The following is an 18,775-nucleotide window of genomic DNA, read 5'->3' on the forward strand; positions in this document are numbered from 1 at the left end:
ATCTCAGTTTCCATGGAGTCAGACTCCACACTCATTACAGCTCCAGAGCAGCTTTGTGCTTTCTTGTGTGAGGCACAGAGCAAAGGCTGCTCCGTGTATTGACACTTTTTTCTCCTGTTCAGGAAGGAGTGGGTGAATATAGCAATGAAGCCCACAATTTTCAGTACTTGTCATGGTACATAGATCAAATGTAATCCACTCTGCCAGCATAACTCTACATTCAATAGCTTGGAAAGGAGGAGATTTATTTAACTTGAATAATGAAAGGAGTAAATCACTCATGCTCCCTCATAGCAGTCTTCTGCGATGAACTGAGCTCCTGCAGTAAATATTTTCTCTTTCTTGCCAAATAATAAGACTTTAATACTATTTTACTTCTTGAAATGCCAGGGAGAATGTCAGCTATGAAGAGCTTGTTGAAATTAATGGGACATAATCATAATTGAAGAGGGTATATTACAACTGCAGGAAAAGGAGTTTTCTACCCTTTTAAAAATCTTAATTAACGGGCTAGAAATCCTGGTCCATGTGCTTCCCTGACACAAATTAAAGGCAACCCCATGCCTTTGTGGATCACTTCTTTTGGGCCTCTTGCATATTTATTTTTCTATATCTTTTTTTTTTTATATTGAATTAACTTGGCTATTTGGTCTGAAGGTGGATTTGCCTTCTGAAAGCTTTTCTGTCCAATGCTGCTCCATGTTCTGCTTTTCCTGAGGCTCCCCAGGTAAGTCTTATTTCTGGGGTCACATATGGGAACACTTCTTTTGGCTCGGTCTTCAAAGTGATTTCAGTAGTTAAGGTATTTGGGGGGGGAAATGAAAGTATCACCTGGACCAGGTGTTTGCCTGGCCTTTGCAGAATCTTTAAAGGATTTTCTGCCAGGACTTAGGAAGAAATTGTTCCCTGTGAGTAAAGCCAGGTTGGACAAGGCTTGGAGCCACCTGGGCTAGTGGAAGGGGTGAAATGAGATGGGCCTTAAGGCGCCTTATCAAACAAACCATTCTGAGATTCAATGACATTACTTCAGGGTTTTATTTTCACGTGTGCACACCCACATAGGAGCGGGTTGTTCTTTACACCTGTGGTTCCTTTCCTAGGTGTTATATTAAAAAATCCAAATATTCTCTTTCAACGGCGCTTGGACATTACCAATGACTTCTGTGTGGGGCAAATAGAAATGTGCCCGGGGTAGGGCAGTGATGTAGATGCTGTGATGTAGAGCTGAATATAGTAATACCCTTCTGAAATTAACCATTTTAATTTAATTTTTTTTTCCATTTTCAGTAGATTTTTTGTTTGTTTGTTTCTTGGTTTGGGTTTTTTTTTTTTTTTAACTGCAACTGTGGGGGCTGCAGAGGGTTGTGAGGGCAGCCGGGGCAGCACCAGAGCGGGAACCCGCGGGGTGTGAGGGGAGCCCGACTGTACCCGCCGAGGTGTGAGGGGAGCCTGAGGCGGGTGGCGCCGGGCGCAGGGATGTGAGGGGAGCCCGGGCTGTTCCCGCCGAGGTGTGAGGGGAACCTGGGGCGGGTGGCGCCGGGCGCAGGGATGTGAAGGGAGCCTGGGTTGTTCCCGCCGAGGTATGAGGGGGAGCCTGGGGAGGGTCGCGCTGGGCGCAGGGATGTGAGGGCAGGCCGGGCCGTTCTCTCCGGGCTCTGAGGGGGCCCAGCCCGGCCATGTTCCCGCCGAGCCCCCGCCTCAGCGCCCCGCGCCCGCGGCGCCACCGCCAACGCTGATTGGCTGAGAACTAGCGCCAGGGCGAGCTGCTGATTGGCCCATCCGCACGGCAGCGCTGGCCAATGACGAAACGCCATGCAGCCCGCCTTTCCTCCGACTGGCTGTGCCGCTCCCTGTGCCCGCCCACTGCCGGGCCGCGGTGCCGCCAGCCGATTGGCCGAGGCGCTCCCCGGGCTGGATGTTTAATTGGGCGGTGCTGGGCAGCCCGGCGCCTCACCTGCCGCGCGCCACCATTGGCCCGCCGCTCCCCGCGCCCCCGCCCATTGGTCGCACCGCCCCTCAAGAGCGTCCCGATTGGCCGTAGCGGCCCGGCCCGGTATCCGGGTAAGATGGCCGCAGTCGGGGAGTGCTCGCTGCCCGCGCCGTGGCGGCCGGTCTCCCTCACTCACGTCGAGTATCCCGCAGGTAACGCTCCGTTTCGCCGCCGCCGGGCCTCCCCACCGCACCTTCGGGCGCGGCGGGCCCCTTCCCGCCGCCCCGCGGCGCCGCCGCGGGCCGCGCTGGTGGCTGCCAAATAGTGAGCCATTGAGTAGCAGCGCTGAGGCGGCAGGGCGCGCGTGCGCGTTGGGGGCAGCGAGGCGCTCTGCCAGATTGGGAGCCACGGCGGGAGCGGCGTTGCGCATGCGCGGTGGGGGCTCCGGGCTGGGGGGCTGCGGGTGGGGGGGACGGGGAAAGGGACCGGGAATGGGCTCGGGGGGGGCGGCTCCGTCCCGGTCATCCCGGAGCCGCCTGGCCCTCCACTGCCGCCCTGCCCGCCCCACACCGCCGCCTCGCCGCCCCTGCAGCCCTCTGGCCATGTGCGGTACCCCTGGCTTCGAGGCGAGGGTCCCACCCACGGTGTGCTGCTCTCGGTGCCGCCTCAGCAGCTGCCGGTGTCGGTGTCACCTCCGTGCTCCGGGCGCTGCGGGTCTGGCTCGGTGTGTCACCGTGCCAGGGGGCTCTGGGGGCCCTGGTGCCCCCTCAGGGAGCGGGGATGTGCCACGGGGGCCGTGTTCCCTGGGTGGGCTCGGCTGCCGGAGCAGTGTGAGGGCCGTGCTGGCAGTGAGGGTGGCAGCGTGTCCCTGTCCCCGTGGATCTGGGGCTTTTCCTGGGGGCACTTCGGTCAATCAGCGCTGAGGGAAATGCCCCGAGCGCTCCGGGCACAGGAGGTTTTGTGTCTCAGCTCTGGCCAAGGTGGGTTTGTGTCCTGGTTGAGGAACAGTGGGTGCCTGAGTGCAGGGTGGGCTGTTCCAGCTGGGACAGGTGTGACCCACAAAGCTCCTCACACCAGCTGGAATGAGTTCTGATGTGCGAGAGCAAACGGGTCTGTGTTCAGCTGGCAAATGCCTGAACCGTGTCCCATCAGTACCTGTGGGCCTTTGGAGCTCCTGTGGGTGCTTTGTGCTGTGCTGGGTTTGGGTGCTTGTTATAATCAGAGATAATAGAAAAATGAACTGCCAGAGTTACAGCATTAACCATTTGCTCAGAATCCAAATCTTGTTTAAACGTTGTTCTCAATATTTCCAGTTCCCAACTTGCCATGGAGTGTTGCTGTATGTCCTGTTTCAGTAGCTGGATTTTAGTTCCTGATGAAAGCTCCTCTCAGCAGTGCAATTCCTAAAGCTTTTAAAGTGCTTAGGGATCTTCTGGGTTGAAAGTGCCCATTTAGCTAGGAGACTTGAAATGTGACAACACTGAAAAAATATCTGGCGCTGGAGATACATTATTTCTTGGCCCTCCCTCTGATGGCTGTTTGATGGTTTTCTGTGATGCTTTATGTGAAATACTGGCATTTCCTTTTCTGTCTTGCATTTTCCTCCACACTGTCAGCTCCTCTGCCATCCCCCTTCTCAAATATATTAATGTGTCAGTTTGGGAGAGATGGGAAATAATCTTGCCAGTAGTACTGATATGTTCATCTTTGTATCTTATCTCTTTATCTGAACCTGGCAGTATACACAGAGCGTCCTGTGCTCCATTTGTTGGATTGGTTTGGGAAATAAGGTGGTGGAAATCCCTGCACAAGGGTTATCTGTCAGATCTTGAACAATGTGACATAACCTGAATATTTTCTCTCTGTGTTGAGAGCTCTTAGACAGGCAGAGGGAGGAGATGATTGTGTGGAGGGGTAAATCATCACCCAGCTTAGGGTTGTGTTTGGAGGGGATGGGCACGGTGTTTATCTTGGATAAAATGTGTTTATGAAAGCCTATAAAGAGACAAAGGACTGAAACAATAAAACAGCTGGGGGTATAAAAGTTTGTTAATCTATTTTCATAGAATCATTCTCCAAGAAGCCCCTGAGATCACCGAGTCCAGCTGTCCTCCAGCACTGCCAAGGCCACCACTAAACCCCATCCTCAAGTGCCACATTTACACAGCTCTGAAATCCCTGCAGGCATGAGGAGTCCACCATTTCCTGGGCAGCTCTGCCAGGGCTGGACAACACTTTCTGTGAAGAAGCTTTTCCTGAAATCCAAGTTAGGCCTTCCCTGGTGCAGCTGTGGCTGTTTCCTCTTCTCCTGTCCCTGTTCCCTGGGAGCAGAGCCTGATGCCTGTCCCTCAGCTGTCAGGGAGTTGTGCAGAGCCAGAAGGTCCCCCCAGGCTGAGCCTCCCCATCTCCCTCAGCTGCTCCTGGTGCTCCAGATCCCTCCCCAGCTCCATTCCCCCCTCTGGACATGCTTCAGCCCCTCAGTGCCTTTCTTGTTGTGGGGGGCACAAAGCTGCCCCCAGGATTTGAGGCGGGGCCTTAGCAGGGTTCAGCACAGGGAGATGTGGTGTCATCAGTGGGCACTTGGTCTCCTTGGCCAGTTCATGAATAAACACATGAAACAGAACCTGCCTCAGAACTGAGCCCAGCCCCAGCTGCATTTAGCTCCATTCCCCACCAGTCTGGGCCTGGACAGGGTTTTTACCTGCAAAACAGAGCACCTGTCCAAGCTGTGGATGTTCTCCAGGAGAATGCTGTGGAAAGCAGTGTCAAAGGCTTTACTAAGGCAAGGCAGACAACATTTTGTTCTAAAATAATGACTTGCAGTAAAGCATAGATCTGAAGCTTTTACCTGGATTTGGGGAAAGTGCTCCTAACTTTGTTTAGAAAGCTGTTTACATTCAGCCTGGGCACATCTGAAGTGCAGGTCCATGAAGTGCCTGGCTGATGTATATTTATAAAGGAGTGGTGTTGGCAGCAGGCTCAGCACAGTGGGGTTAATGCAGCCTCGTGCTGCTGAGAGGGTTGGAACGAGAAATGGATCCTGCTTTTACCAACATCAATTATTAAGCTGTCTTGGCATGTCATGCACTGCTCTGTGGCAAACAGCTTTGGCTCTTGGCTGTTCCCAGAGGCTGCTGAGCTGCTGTGGCAACTGCCTCTGAAAATCTCACATCTTTAAAGATTCCCAGTGCAGAGCCCCAGCTTTCATCTGCCTGGGTGATGGTCCTGCTCCTTGGGTAAAAAGCTGTCACTGCTGATTTCTGCCTGGCAGATGAAGCCTGCATTTGGGCTCCTGCTTCTAATTGTGAAGGGGAGAGGTGTCTCCAGAAAGGTGCTCCCTGTTCTGATCTAATGTTTCCTTATCAGTAGTGATACATCAAACCCATCCTGAGTTGCTTGTGTGACTGCACAGCTCTCCAGGGCTTTCTGTGATGTCCACTTTGAGCAAAACAAATGAGAAACAGCAAATGAATGCTGTGGTAATCAACTGCAGACTGGTCTCAGGAATGCAGTCTTGGAGACCTGACTGAAATACTACCCATAGGGAATGTTAGGATTAAACATAGGGAGAAAAAAATCAGCCATGGCAGTGCTGCCTGCGTGTGCTAAAGCACGCTGCTGCAGAGGACAGCCTGTAAAAATATCATCCTGATGCTGCTTGCAGATTTTCTTTTATCCTGGAGCTTTTCATATTACCAGCTCTGTTTTGGTGAGACCAAGGGATGATCTGGCACAGTGTCAGGTTGCTGGCAGGTAGGCAGGAATAATCCTTCTTCCCTGTGTCCTTCCAGTAATGAGCTGGTGATTGCATCAGGGCTGTGAAGCCCTTTGATGGATGGATAAAAGCTGTATCTCTAATTGTTCCTTGAATCCATTTCTGCTTTGGATCTCACTGTATCTTTGGCACTGAGCTTTGTAGCTTAATGTGGTTGTTGTTTCTTTTCTGTTAAGTCCACTGCTCAGTAATTTCATCAAACACTCTCTCATGTGCAGTGAGAGGCAGTGATTGTTTGCTGTCAATTTCTCCATATAATTCACGACTTTATAGAACTGTTGTATCATCTGTTTTCCTTTTTCAGCTGAAAATCTGATTTATTTGATGCTTTCTGAATGGCTGCTGTTGCATACTTATCTTTGTCCCCATTCTATTTGCCTTTTCTGTGTGTACTCTCCCTTTTCAGCTGGTGACACCACAATTGCATAATAAATTTTTGTAGTGCTGTAACAGTAACTTCTGTCGTGCTCTTAAAAATGTTCTCCTTGCCTTTTTGACTGCTGCAGAGCACTGGGTGCTACTCTGAAGGTATTGGCACACTCTGAGTCTGAGGGATTTTGTTTGATAACAACTGAACTCAATCCTGTCATGTCATGGGTATAATTAGGGTTGTTTTTTCCCGTATGCTTTGCTTTGCATGGGATGACTTTGTGCTGCAGACTTAAAACTCATCTTCAGGGACTTCCTGCCTGTAGGGTGAGTTTCACTGGAGAAACATTGAGTTCCTGGTTTGTTTGGGGTTTTTTTTTTATTATTATTTGGAGAAAAGAAAGAACACTTCCTCTCTTCAGTGCAGCTGGGATTCTTAGAGCTCTGGGACTTTCTGGACCTTCTCACACTGGACAAATTCTTTAAGGAGAGAAACCTGATGTGCCAAACCTTTTCTCTGCAGAATGACAGAATATTCCCATTTTCCCATTTTCTCCAGGATGTTTCCTACAGCCAGGCAGAGTTGGAGAGGCAGGTATGCAGTGGGTAAAGAGGTTCAAAGGTGCTGTGTCTGCTTTGGCTCAGCAGTTCTTGTTGCTGTTCAGTATCAGCACATGCAGCTCCTATAGGAATGTTTGTTCTGATAACCCTCCTGTGCTTCTGTGCAGGCTCACAAGTCAGGGCTCATTCCAGAGCTGAGCACTATCTCCTGGAAGAAGCAGATCCCACTCTTGTTTGGCTGCTTGAATGCAGGGTTTATGTTTAATCTCCCTGCAGAAGTTATGTCTGATTTTATGCCATAATTTAAAGCCTCCTGTAGATATTGCTGTCCCCCAGCTCGTGTTATGGGGATATGCACAAGCAGAGGAAATTACTCTTTTATATCATGAATATTTAGTGATTTAGTGAGACACACACACTGCATGTTGTCTGTGCAACTTGCACATATGCTCTTAGGCAAGAACACACAACCAGTGGCAGTGCCACAAATAGATCCTTCAATAGGAAGTGGTGGTGGCAAAGCTCAGTTCTTGTGGTAGGATGTGGTTGGGGGCTGTTGATTCACATTTTTACATCCTATACAGGTTAAGTAGATGTGGTGAAGCTCAGCTATTTCTACTGACAGGATGCTGGGTAAAATGTTGAATTGGAGCAGAAGTAGATGCTGAATGAAGGCTGAAAAAATAGCGTGTGTCTGAGCTATGTATAGTGCTGCACGTCCTTATCTCTTGGCTGCCCAAAAATGGGCTAGTTGCATCCTTTATTTTTGCCTTTTGAGCTCCAAATAATGTCCAGGGAAAGCTGGACTGTAAAAAAGCAGAATTTAAAACTAAATGAAACCCAAGATCTGTATTAAGTAGATTCTCCTTTTGCATTTCTGCAGAGATTTTGTCTCTGTTCCTTCTCCTTGGAGGAACTGCTTTAAAATTCCCAAGTTTATCAAATTAAAGGAAAATTAATTTTTTATATAAAAAGACAGGGGTGCTGCTTGCTAGATCTGACTGGACTTCAAACTGTGGCTCTCCTGCACGTCTCCTTTCGCTGGGAATAAGTCTGGGAGCGCGCTGGAGCGTGAGAGGAGACAGGAGTGACAGGAGCAATCACGCTCCAAGGCCCCCGGAGCGCCGAGCAGCGCTGGCCTTTCTCTCAGAGCTCACTTTGCCTCCTCCACTGGGGATTTCCAGTCCTTTCCGAGCTGGGTTACTCACTGAAGCTCTGCCTGGAGCTGCTGATCCTGTGGGGCCGTTTGTGATGGCATTCGTGTGTTCCTGGGGCTGCTCCAGTGCTGCCTTCAGTGCCCAGCTGTTTGTTTGCCTCCTCTACAAAAAGTGGCTTCAGAATGTGGCTGTGTTTCTGCCTTCAGTGCCCAGCTGTTTATTTGCTTCCTCTACAAAAAGTGGCTTCAGAATGTGGCTGTGTTTAATTGCCATTAGGCACAGGAACATGAAGTGCTATTAGTGTTATCTGCTCTAAATGGACTGCTGAAATATTTGAGGAGGTTTTGTGTTCAGATGGAGTGAAGGACTTGGTGCCTGTAGGCACATCTGGGAGTGGTGGTGTCTGGTTCCCCTCTCAGGTGTGGTTTTTGTGCCTGTGAGGTCTGGGTGATTTGATTTATTGGGAATGTTATCATGTAACATAACAGAGGATTTTGAGTTCGCTGCCACTGATCCTATTTAAATTAAAAGACTGCTTGTTTAAGTACCTTTCCACCATCTGCACAAGAAATAGAACCCTCTGAGAAGATAAATGATCTGGTTTTATTTCTATTGACAAAGTTATGGCTTTTAATGTGGAGGTGCTAAGCCTTTATGTATTGTGGATTAACAGAGTGAGTGATCTGAAACATGGAGATCTCTTGATGATGAGTTCTCTTTATTTGGCAATGCTGGAATTGAGACCTTTGGAAAGTATTCCTAAGATTTTCAGGGTAGTTTAATTGTCCCTTGACAAGGTGGCTTCTCTCATGAATTCCCTCATCATTGATGACAGAACTCATTTTGTTGAGAGTTTGTGATTTATGTAAAACCATAAGGGGCTTGATTGTCTATTGCCAAGTAACTGGTAATGTCACATTCCCTTTGTGTTACCATAATCCATTGCTTTGGGAGCACTTGGAATGCACCTGATGCAAGACAAACCTGCCATATGGAGCAACAAAAGTTTCAAATTCAGCCTCTCCCAACGCTTTTCAGGTTAAAACTAAAGCAGAACCTCACTTCAGTGGAAACCCAGCATGCCTGAGGGTTTTGTCCTCCAAATCCTCCTCCTTTCACCTAACTCCTGCTAGGAATCCTTGCTGATGATGTTGCTGGTGCCCAAATTTACCCCAGAGCTGGAATTCCAGAGGCTTCCATGCACTGTACCTGATGTAACCACAACTATGTGGCAATAACATCAGCAGCATGAACTTTGTTGTGGAGGGGCAATAACTTCTTTTTTTTTATCAGTTCCAGCACTCAGAGGCTGAGGTTAAAGTCCTTTTCACCAAGTGCTGCTTTGAAATGTGGCTGTGTGGGCTGGGGAGCCTTGCAGTGGAATTGATCTAGGAATGAGTCCAATGCTCAGACTTGCAGAGGCATCCTGTTTCCTTTTGAGAGAAGGGAAGAAGGACAAATTTCTGTGGGGGCTGAGCCTTTTGTGATGGGATGGAGAGGATCTGGTCTGTGAGAAGCAATACTCAAAGTACCCATCTCCTCTGCTGCTCTCTGGGTTCATACACCAAGTTTGTGGTGACTTCTGTATTTAAAGATTCTCTGGCAGACACTTCTCATTCTGCTTATACAAATTGCTGATTTGGAGCAAAATTGCTCTGATAATTTCTTGTGTTCTCGGAATTTGTGCTGACATCTTTTCTCCAAATACTTCTGTGTGTGTCCCTTTTTGGGGAAGAGAGGCAGGAGAAACTGGGATCCAAAGGCACAGCTGCTCCTTACTGCTGCTGCCCACTTCTGTGGCTTTTGTAACTCGGAATAAAGGTTTTGAGGGACCTTATGACCTCTGTGAGGTCCCATTGCAGCTCCCTGACTCTCCCTGGGGGATAACTAGACTGTTAATTATTTGGGTTGTAGGCCCAAATCCCCCTCTGTGTGGGACCAGTGGGGTACTGGTTAAAAAGGCAGAGTCTCCTTTATTTCCCTGACATCTCCTGCTATGTTTAGCTGTTTATTTCCTTCCCATTTTGCTAATGCTGGTGTTCATGCAGACACATGGTGAGACAGATTAGGAAGCTGATCCAGCTGAAAACTAACCCATTTTAGTGAGGGAGTGGGAAAGGATTTGTTTGGGGACTTTTTCTGGCTCAGAGAAGAAATAGGAATGAGGGGAAGGGAAAGATGCAGCAGCCTGTGCTCATGTTGGATTAAAGTGGCTCTGGGCCCACACCCATGGTGGTTGTTGTAAACTGGGTGTAAATCTCTGCTGAATGATTCCAGGCTCCTTTCACCCTTGATTTTGAACCTGCATGGAAGCACTGCTGTGTCCCTGTCATTCTGGAACACAGGGACTGGCTGCACTGCTGAGTCTGCCCCTCTGCTCTGTGATGCAGGGCTCTGACTGACCCATGTTGTGGTGGCAGGTGGGTACCTGTGAAATTCACACTGATTGGTTTCTCTTGTTTGTTTCCCCAGGTGATTTCTCTGGCCAGCTTTTAGCTTATTTGAGTCTTGGTCCAATATTCATTATTGTTGGCTTTGTAACACTCATCATATTCAAGAGAGAGCTTCACACGGTGAGTCCTTCTCTCCCTTCCCAGCCTCTCCTTATGACAAAAGTCTTTTCCTTTGTCACCTGGGGCTCCTGTATTCACACTTCTTTTTCTCTCTAAAAGGAGCAAGCTGAGGAAAGCCATCTCCCTGTCAGGGAACAGCAGGAGACACTTAGCACCCGTGGCAGGTTAAAAGGCTGCTCAGCCTTTTCTGACTTCTCTCTTACTCGGGTGTGTTTTGGACATTATCTGTCCAGAACCATCGAGGGAGATGTCTGAGGAAGTACAGAATGCTGTTGCAGAGTGGGAACACTCCCAAAATCCAGTAGGATCATAGCACTGGGCAGCATATGCAGGAAATGGTGTGTGTAACTCAGGGGGATGCACTTGCTTTGAACTACTGAGGCAGAAAAGGGGATAAAAATAAAACCTAAAGCTTTCCAAGGGAGTGGATCTGTCTTTAAGGGCTGTTTTTCAAATGTGAGTTGAATACCAGGGGCAGAAAATTCTTAAAATACTTTTTATCTGCTCTGCCAGGTAGTTGGGAATGGATAAACTCCCTCTAGGACATACAAACCTCTTGTAGCATTTGTCCTCAGTAAACATCTAAAACGGGCCACTGAAAGGATTTTGAATGTAGGGCCGCAGTGTCATGGGAACCAGTGGCCCAAGGGACTTGGGAATAGGGAACTCTTAACTAGGGAAGGCAGCTGCACAATTTTGGCAACTCAAACGTTTTGTGTTGGCCCAAAAGAGAAAAGAAGCCAGAGTAACTCTTGCACAGATTTATAGGTTTCTCAATAAAGGGATTTGCTTGGTGTTGAGGTTGAGTGTCGATTCTTCATGTGGGAAGTCACCACTGGGCTAGAGAGGGACACTGGCTGCTTGCAGCAGCCTGATCTGTGGCTCAGGATGAGGAGTGAAAAATTGCTTCATCATGTGGAATGGGACTGAGTGCTAAGGAGGCAGTGTCATCACCAGCTGGGAATTTGATCACAGCAGCAGGACTAATTTAGTGGAGGTGTATGAACTGTGAAGTTGAAGAGCAAAAATAAATGCTACCAGGTCTGGCTTAGCTCAGAATGTGACTTCATCTTGGACTGAAGACAGCAGCTTCAAGATGAAAATATTCATAGAAGGAAAAGCCAGATAGCCTAAAAAGTCACCTTTGTTTTAAACTGTTTACCGAAATAACAGTGTCTGCACTCCCCCTGTTGGTCATTGGGAAAAGCCAAAGTTCCCAAAACTTGCCCTATTAAAAAGGTCACTTTCTGCACTCACTGGTGCTGGCAGAAGTGCCCTGCTGTGCCATTTTTGTCTTTCTGTGTATCAGCTGCTGAAAAGCTGCATGTACACAATATGTTGCTAAATGGAAAGTGAGATGAAAATAAATGCTTTTCTTCTCAGGTGTAGAATTTGGAAGCCATTGGTTTTAACTCTAGTAGTCAAAAAAGAAAATTAGAAGCATAATGTTTGGGGTTTTGTCAACAGAGAGAGCCTGGTAAGTAGAAGGATCTCTTGGAGGGGATGACACAGCTGTCTTGCCTTCACAGATCTCTTTCTTGGGAGGGCTGGTGTTCAACGAGGCAGTGAACTGGTTAATAAAAAATGTAATCCGGGAGCCTCGGCCGTGCCAAGGTAGGGTGTGCACCAGGAGTGTGGTGTGTCAGGGGAGTTTGGGGTGCAATGCTCACTGGGGGGAGTTACAGGGGTTTTCCCCCTTTGCCTCACGTTGGCTGTGGGTGTTTGGGTGTAAAAAGGCTGACAGAGCCTCCTGAGCAGGGACATGTCCTGTGAACTTTGTGCATGCTCCAGCAGCATGGGCTGGCTTCACATCTGGAGCGTTCCAGCTGCTGACCATACCTTGACCATCTTTTTTTCTTTCTCTTCCCAGAAGCCCATTCTACAGTGACCACAAAATATGGGATGCCGTCCAGCCACTCCCAATTCATGTGGTTTTTCTCTGTCTATTCTTTTCTGTTCCTTTATTTAAGGTAAAAATTCCGGCTCAGGTTCTGGCTGTTAATGTTACAAAACCTGAAATGGGTGGCTCCCTTGCTGGTTGCCACTTGAGTGGGATAATGGAATTAAATCTGAGGACCTGCACAATTTATTGTGGCTCGGGTGGGATTGGAGCTTGAATGACTCAATCTGCATGTAGGGCTGGAGTTTTTCTCTAAGCTGTGATGGTGCCTCAGTGTGAGGGAGGAGGTGGGGGAAAAGGAGGAGAAATGATGAGCTGCTTTCTCAGTTTGTCTCAGTTTCAGTGAGGTTATCTATAATCTTTTGGATAATACCAGCTGCATGACTTCTTAGTTGACTTCCCTTACCAAGTACTGGGTTTGCCTGTGGTTCAGTGGAATTCTTGCTGGGGCATGGCTCTGGATGGAGGAGGACAAAGCTCACAGTTCCTCCTGGCTCTGTGGGTGATGGAGGGACTCTCTTGGCTCCCTGTTGCATGTGCTCAGCATGTGCCTCTCACATCAGTGTGAGCATCCTGCCCTCCATCACAGCAATCCCTGCTCACAGCTGGAGAGAAGCATCTGTGGCTTCTTGGCTGCTCTTTAACTGCTGCCAGTGGGACAGATTGCTGCTGGGATGGGATTGAGCTGCCCATGACCCCAGTGGAGTGAAGCTTTCCTAGGGTTTCGGGGGGAGGGAGGTGAGGAGTGCTGAGCTCCCTGCCCTGTGCTCATGGCTCTCCTTCTCTTCCAGAATGCACCAAACAAACAACGCGAGGTTTCTGGATTTGCTCTGGCGACACGTGCTGTCCATCTGCCTCGTCACAGTGGCTTTGCTAGTCTCATATAGTAGGTATGGAGCAGCTGTTTCTCTTCTGCTCTCACACAGCAGCCCTGGCATTCCTCATCCTGCCTTTCCCACCTCATTCTGCACTGCAGCTTTGTACAAGTGTTGCCATGAGACCCAATAAACAAAAGTGCTACGTGTGTGGTGCTTCACAAGTGTTTACAAACCCCCAGATCAGCTGAGTTTGTGCCAATTCCTCATGGGCTCCAGTGCCATGCTCCATCCAGCCTCACTGCCTTGCCCTCTTTCCAGCACTGAGTGTGGAGGCATTGCCCCATCTGGGCACACCATGTGGATCACTACAGATGATCAATCCCACTGTTTTGCTTGATCATTAACTAAATCTTGCAAGCTAACAGCTATAAATGTTTTGATTAAGTAAGATGGATAAAGAAAATGGAACTGTGATAATGATTTTTTTTTCTCTTTAGTGGATTAAATGTAAAGTGAGCTCCAGTAATTGGAAAAACAAATTCAAGCTAGAAATAGGGTCACATTTTCCACAGGAAAGTAATTACCTGTTGGCACAGTTGACTGTGTGCTACAGCTGATTACTTATTACTAATTATTTTAAAAGCCTGACAGGACAAATTTGTCAGAGGTATATGGTCTAATTAAAACAAAATTAGAGGAAATCAAGTGACCTATGCTAGACAGAAGGTCAGATAAGATGATCATAATGATATGTGAGCAAAAAGAATTTTGAATGTAGCTTGTGCACACATATAATAGGCCAACAGTGCAGCTCTGAGTGGCTGCAGTCACAGTGAGCACATTGGTCATGCAGCCTCTGTGTCACATTGGAGAGAACCAAAATCACAAAAAAAATGCTGTCCATGTTCTTAAAAGCCTTTAAGCCCCAGCTTTGGTGGCCTGGAGGAGACTTGTCCTCTAACTGCCTTTGGAAAAGTCTCTTTTTGAACTAACAGTATTAGTTCTTCAGCTGATGCAAGATGGATGAAGAAGAGTGTGGAGGGTTACTGAGCTAAGCTCAAACTAGAAGTGCTCCAAGCTGAAACTGCTGTAGCTGGGAAGAATTTCCCCATTTTTCCCCCCACTATTTTTGCCAGCTTTTTACTGGAAAAGGACAACCACTTTTAATGTCTGTGGGTCCAGTGATGCCTCAGCTCCTGATTCTTGGCTCCTCTTGTTTTAAAGCCTGTCTGGTGACTCTGTTCTTCCACTGCAGGGTTTATTTGCTTTACCACACCTGGAGCCAAGTCCTATATGGAGGTGTGGCAGGAAGCATCATGGCCATAGCCTGGTTTGCCTTCACACAGGAGATCCTAACTCCCCTCTTCCCGAGGATAGCTGCATGGTAAGGCTCTTTATTCTGTGGAGGTTTGTTGTGGATGTTAGAAATGAGAATTCCTGGGCTCTGTCCCAGTTTTGCATGCTGGCTGTTGTGTAACCTACTTTGTTCCTCCATGTTTTCTTGTGCATGCATCTGTACAAAGGATCATATGTCCTTGGTAAGGGTGGGGAAGAGGGAATTCAATCAATTGCTACATTTTGTAAATCCCTACTAAAGCTGTGAGGTGTGGCAGCCTGCTGGAGGAGCTTTGCAAGATGAACAGCAGACCTTTCTTAATGAATGTCTAATGACCCAGTCAAATTGCAGAGCTATTTACATGTAATATAGTCTGGGAATATTGCATAAGGAAAGAAAAAAATGTTTTTTTAACATGTAACAAAGCCTGAAGTGACAGAATAGTACTGTTAAGTAGAGCAGGTTTTGGGGTTTTTTTTTGTGTTTTTTTTTAAATCAAAATTCCAGTGAAGAAAGTCTAATTATTTCCCCCTTCTACCACATTGTCCTTTTTCAGGCCAATTTCAGAGTTCTTTTTAATCCGAGATACCAGCCTCATTCCTAACATCCTGTGGTTTGAATACACAGTCACAAGAGCAGAAGCAAGGTAAGTTCTGTTGGGAGTGAAGGAGCTGTTGCTGCTCTGACCTTTCAGATGCAGTTATTAATTAATTTTCTGATATGTAGCTGATAATTTTGGGCTGCTGTGGGTGGAATAGCTTAAAGTAAGGAAATACCAAGTTGTGGGTTAACGGCTGCATCTGAAAGGTGAGTCTGGAGAGGGTGTGATTCAAGAATTTAATCTCATTTAAGCAGCATTTCAGCTCCCTGGCTTAAGGTTTTTGCAAGCAGTTGTTTATAATCTTGCATCCCCATGTGATCTTGTTTACACTGAAGATGGGTGGGTGTTCTGGGAGTGTGGAGAGTGGGAAGGAATGATCAGCTTGGTGGATAAGGCAGGGGCACTTCAGTTTTGTGTGGAGCTAAGCAGAGGCATACTTTAATCCTCCTGTGTTTGCCTCTGGCTTGTTGCAGCCCCCTGGGATGGGGATGGGTGTGGTGGTGTTCACAGGGGTACCAGAATGAGGGAAGAGATGGGAATCTTGACTCCATGTTTCAGAAGGCCGATTTGTTCTTTTATTATATATATCATATTAAAAGAAAGTGATATACTAAAACTATAACTAACGCATAGAAGAAAGGATTTCATGAGGATTGAAAGGAATGATAATAAAATCTTGTGACTGCTCACAGCCTCGACACAGGTGGCTGTCATTGGTCATCAAGTAAAACAATTTCACATGCTGGGTAAACAATTCTCCAGATCACATTCCAAAGCAGCAAAACATGAAGCTGAAGCTTCTCAGGAGAAAAGATCCTAATGAAAGGATTTTTCATAAAATATGTCTGTGACAGCTGTGTCCCTGTGCCTGTGCTGCCTTGCAGGAACAGACAGCGCAAGCTGGGTACGAAGCTGCAGTGACCGGGACCAGGGCGCTGTAATGGACAGACAAGAGCAGAGACCTGGGAGCAGCAAGGAGCCTTTTTACAGACGGACCAAAGGAACAGGCAGGGACCATACCCAAAACCTGAAAGCCTTTGCTCTGCTTTAGCAGCTAAGCTGGATGCTCCCTGATGCATGTGGGACCGTGCAGGAGTAGAAACTCATTTTGAACACAGATGCACATGGTTGGATGTACCATCGTGTCTACGTCAGGGGAGGGGGGAGAAAATGCCTGGTGTCGTGTTCGGGGGAGGGAAAACCAAAAATGAATCCTTTCTGTGACTTTTTTTTTCAGCATGAAATATACACACTATTTATTTATTTTTTTAAATGGAACTATTGTTTATGGGGTGGGTGAGCCGTTGATTGTGTGTTTTGCTTTTTTTTTTTTTTTTTACTTTTTTTTTGGAAGAAGATGACAAAACTATAATCTCAAGCTGGTCATGTTTAATTAGGGCTTCTAATTCTTACATGGTTCTTAGGAGGGAGGGGATCTAGAAGGGGTGACCAAGACAGAAGGAAGAGGAAGACTTTCCTTTCTGCAGTCAGTTTGGGAGATCAAAATCAATTCCAACTGTACTTTGTACAGACAAAAAGACAGACTATAAAGATCTGATTTTTAACACTAGTGACAGTTCTGCAGGGAGTCCTGCACGGATACCAGTTAAGGGGAGTGTGTGTGTAAAACAAAGGAAAAACACAAATATACTGACGCTTATTTTTTTTCCACTGCTGCTCCTGTTGTGTAATTAGCAAGAGTGTCCTTTTCAGAATCTCTTCCAGGTGGCAAGATTATCATACATATCTCACATTTATTCCATCTCTTCCTTTATACTTTTATTATCTCAGGGTTGCTGTGATCTGTACAGCTTTTGTTGTACTGAGTGTGCCGAGGGCACTGGGAAGCCCATTGGTTATAAGCAGTGCTGTGCTCCAGTGAGAGTCAGCCCAAAGCCTTACAAAATTCAGTTGCTGGTCTCTGTCTTAAGCACTGGATTTTTTTTTTTCCTGTTAAAGCTTAAGGGAGGGATTTTTATGAATGAACATAGTGACAACCACAAAAGAACAAGGCAAATGACTAATAACTAGCTCAGCTGCTCTCTGAATTATTCCTTGAAGAGCCCTATTAGACTCCATCCATGAACTCCAAGTAGGGAATTTATCCTAGCAGAGGCTCCATCACAGTGGCTTGGTTGGGGTTCTGCAGCTGTAACCTTGAATGCTGAACTCCTACCAGCAAGTTTTGCTCTCCATCCTTCTTCCATGGCGGTTGTGGCGCTCTGGGTGCTGTGTCTCTGTGGGAGTGTGCCTGCCATCTCTGTGTGCTGGTGATGCCTACGACCCCTGTGAGCCATCAGTGACCTGCCAAGGGCTATTCTCACAGTGCTTCAGGGCTGTGCATGGACACTTGCTGTATTTCTAGTATTTAATGCAGCAGTTCAAGTGTAACTACAGAGAAGTATTTATTCAAAGCACAATTGACTTGAACTTTCACAGATAAAGGACAGCTTCTGAACTGGCTCAAAGGTCATCGGTGTGCCTTCGATGCAGTCATGAGCAGAGGTAAAATGACTGTCACATCTCAGTCTTGCTGCTTGTTTTACTATCTCCACTTTAATCAGACTCCTGCATTATGAAGCTGCTTGAAGTCAGATTTTTTTTTTTCTGTTCATCCTGGTTATTTTTTTTTTTTTAAGTTTTCATCTGTGCCTGTTGCTATAGGAGTTTGTGTGTTTGTGTGGAGCTGCTGTTGGACACTCAGAGTGTAAACTGTAGAAAGTGATCCTGATTCAGGAGATCAGGAATGAAGGCTGTTTAAATTTCTGTGTTTAAATAGCTACGGGTAGTAAATTAACTGTTTTCAGTTGGTACAGCAAGTATATATATATATATAATTTTTTTAAGAACTGTTTAGCATAACATAAGCAATCCTGTAACATCTGAAGCACTGGATGTGCTTTGAAGGTGCATCATAATCAAGAGGCATCTTGCAGCTTTCATAAGGACATTTAATCTGCCTTAGACCAGCTCTGTTGGCATGAGACAGGACATCAGGCAGATCCCATGACATGGTGGTACCACATGTTTCAGTTTGAAAACTGGTACTTATGTCTTGCAAAACCATTCCTTTTCTCTTTATATCTTTTGTAAGTGCACTGACAAAGCCAGAACAGAGATCACACCTCTCTTCCAAGGTTGCTGAAGGAGTGGATTGTTTCAGGAGTGGCTTAGCACTTCCCCAGCCTCTCGAGCTGTTACAACAGACTGCTGGAAAAAATAAATAAATGGAAACACCTATTGAGCATAGGGAAGAGGGTTCATCTCCTCATGGAGAGCAGTGCAGTGTAAAAAGCTGTTCCACTTCATGTTGCCTTCAAACCCAAGCTTCCTACAGTAATTCTTAGGAGTGAGGGAGAGGAAGAAGAGCTCTTGTAAGACACTGTAATAAACTTTCCTCTGTTCTCTCTGAATTGTTTGTAATCTGCATCTTCTGCCTACTTTTGCTGTACCTTTTCAGAAATCTTTGCAATACTTGATATATGGTAGAAATTCCTTAGTGATTCCATGGATTTTCTTAACTAAATGGTGCTGTGCAGGAAAAAGATTTGAGCTCTGCCTTATTATCCTACACTTGTATGAAATCTCCTGCCACTAGTTTTCTGAAATTGAATGTTTTCTTTGGAATATGTGGCTTTGCAAGCAGATGCTTTCTCTTCCTCCCCTGTACTCAAGGGGGCTGGATGGAGATATGACAATAAAAGGAAGGTGACAGAATGCTGTGGTTCACTGTTCTTGCTGTCCCCACACAGTCA

At 46.8% G+C, this 18,775-nt stretch overlaps 1 protein-coding gene across 1 annotated transcript; it reads left to right on the forward strand.

Moving 5' to 3' along the window:
* Positions 1-2,048: 2,048 nt before the first annotated feature.
* On the forward strand, positions 2,049-18,737 carry DOLPP1 (dolichyldiphosphatase 1). Its single transcript, XM_063174867.1, has 8 exons — positions 2,049-2,142; positions 10,265-10,365; positions 11,895-11,979; positions 12,236-12,335; positions 13,057-13,155; positions 14,339-14,467; positions 14,976-15,065; positions 15,905-18,737. Exons 1-8 carry the CDS (start codon positions 2,067-2,069, stop codon positions 15,939-15,941), a joined length of 717 nt encoding a protein of 238 aa, XP_063030937.1. The 5' UTR covers positions 2,049-2,066; the 3' UTR covers positions 15,942-18,737.
* Positions 18,738-18,775: the final 38 nt, after the last annotated feature.

This window comes from Melospiza melodia, chromosome 22 (genome assembly GCF_035770615.1).
Source record: "Melospiza melodia melodia isolate bMelMel2 chromosome 22, bMelMel2.pri, whole genome shotgun sequence".
NCBI classification, from domain to species: Eukaryota; Metazoa; Chordata; class Aves; order Passeriformes; family Passerellidae; genus Melospiza; species Melospiza melodia.

What these genes read in the sequence shown, in the direction of transcription:
- DOLPP1 (XM_063174867.1), top strand. Translation starts at nt 2,067, where the DNA reads ATGGCCGCAGTCGGGGAGTGCTCGCTGCCCGCGCCGTGGCGGCCGGTC. An exon ending in TCAAGAGAGAGCTTCACACG is followed by an intron (nt 10,366 to 11,894) that starts GTGAGTCCTTCT and finishes TTGCCTTCACAG; the next exon opens with ATCTCTTTCTTGGGAGGGCT. An exon ending in GGAGCCTCGGCCGTGCCAAG is followed by an intron (nt 11,980 to 12,235) that starts GTAGGGTGTGCA and finishes TTCTCTTCCCAG; the next exon opens with AAGCCCATTCTACAGTGACC.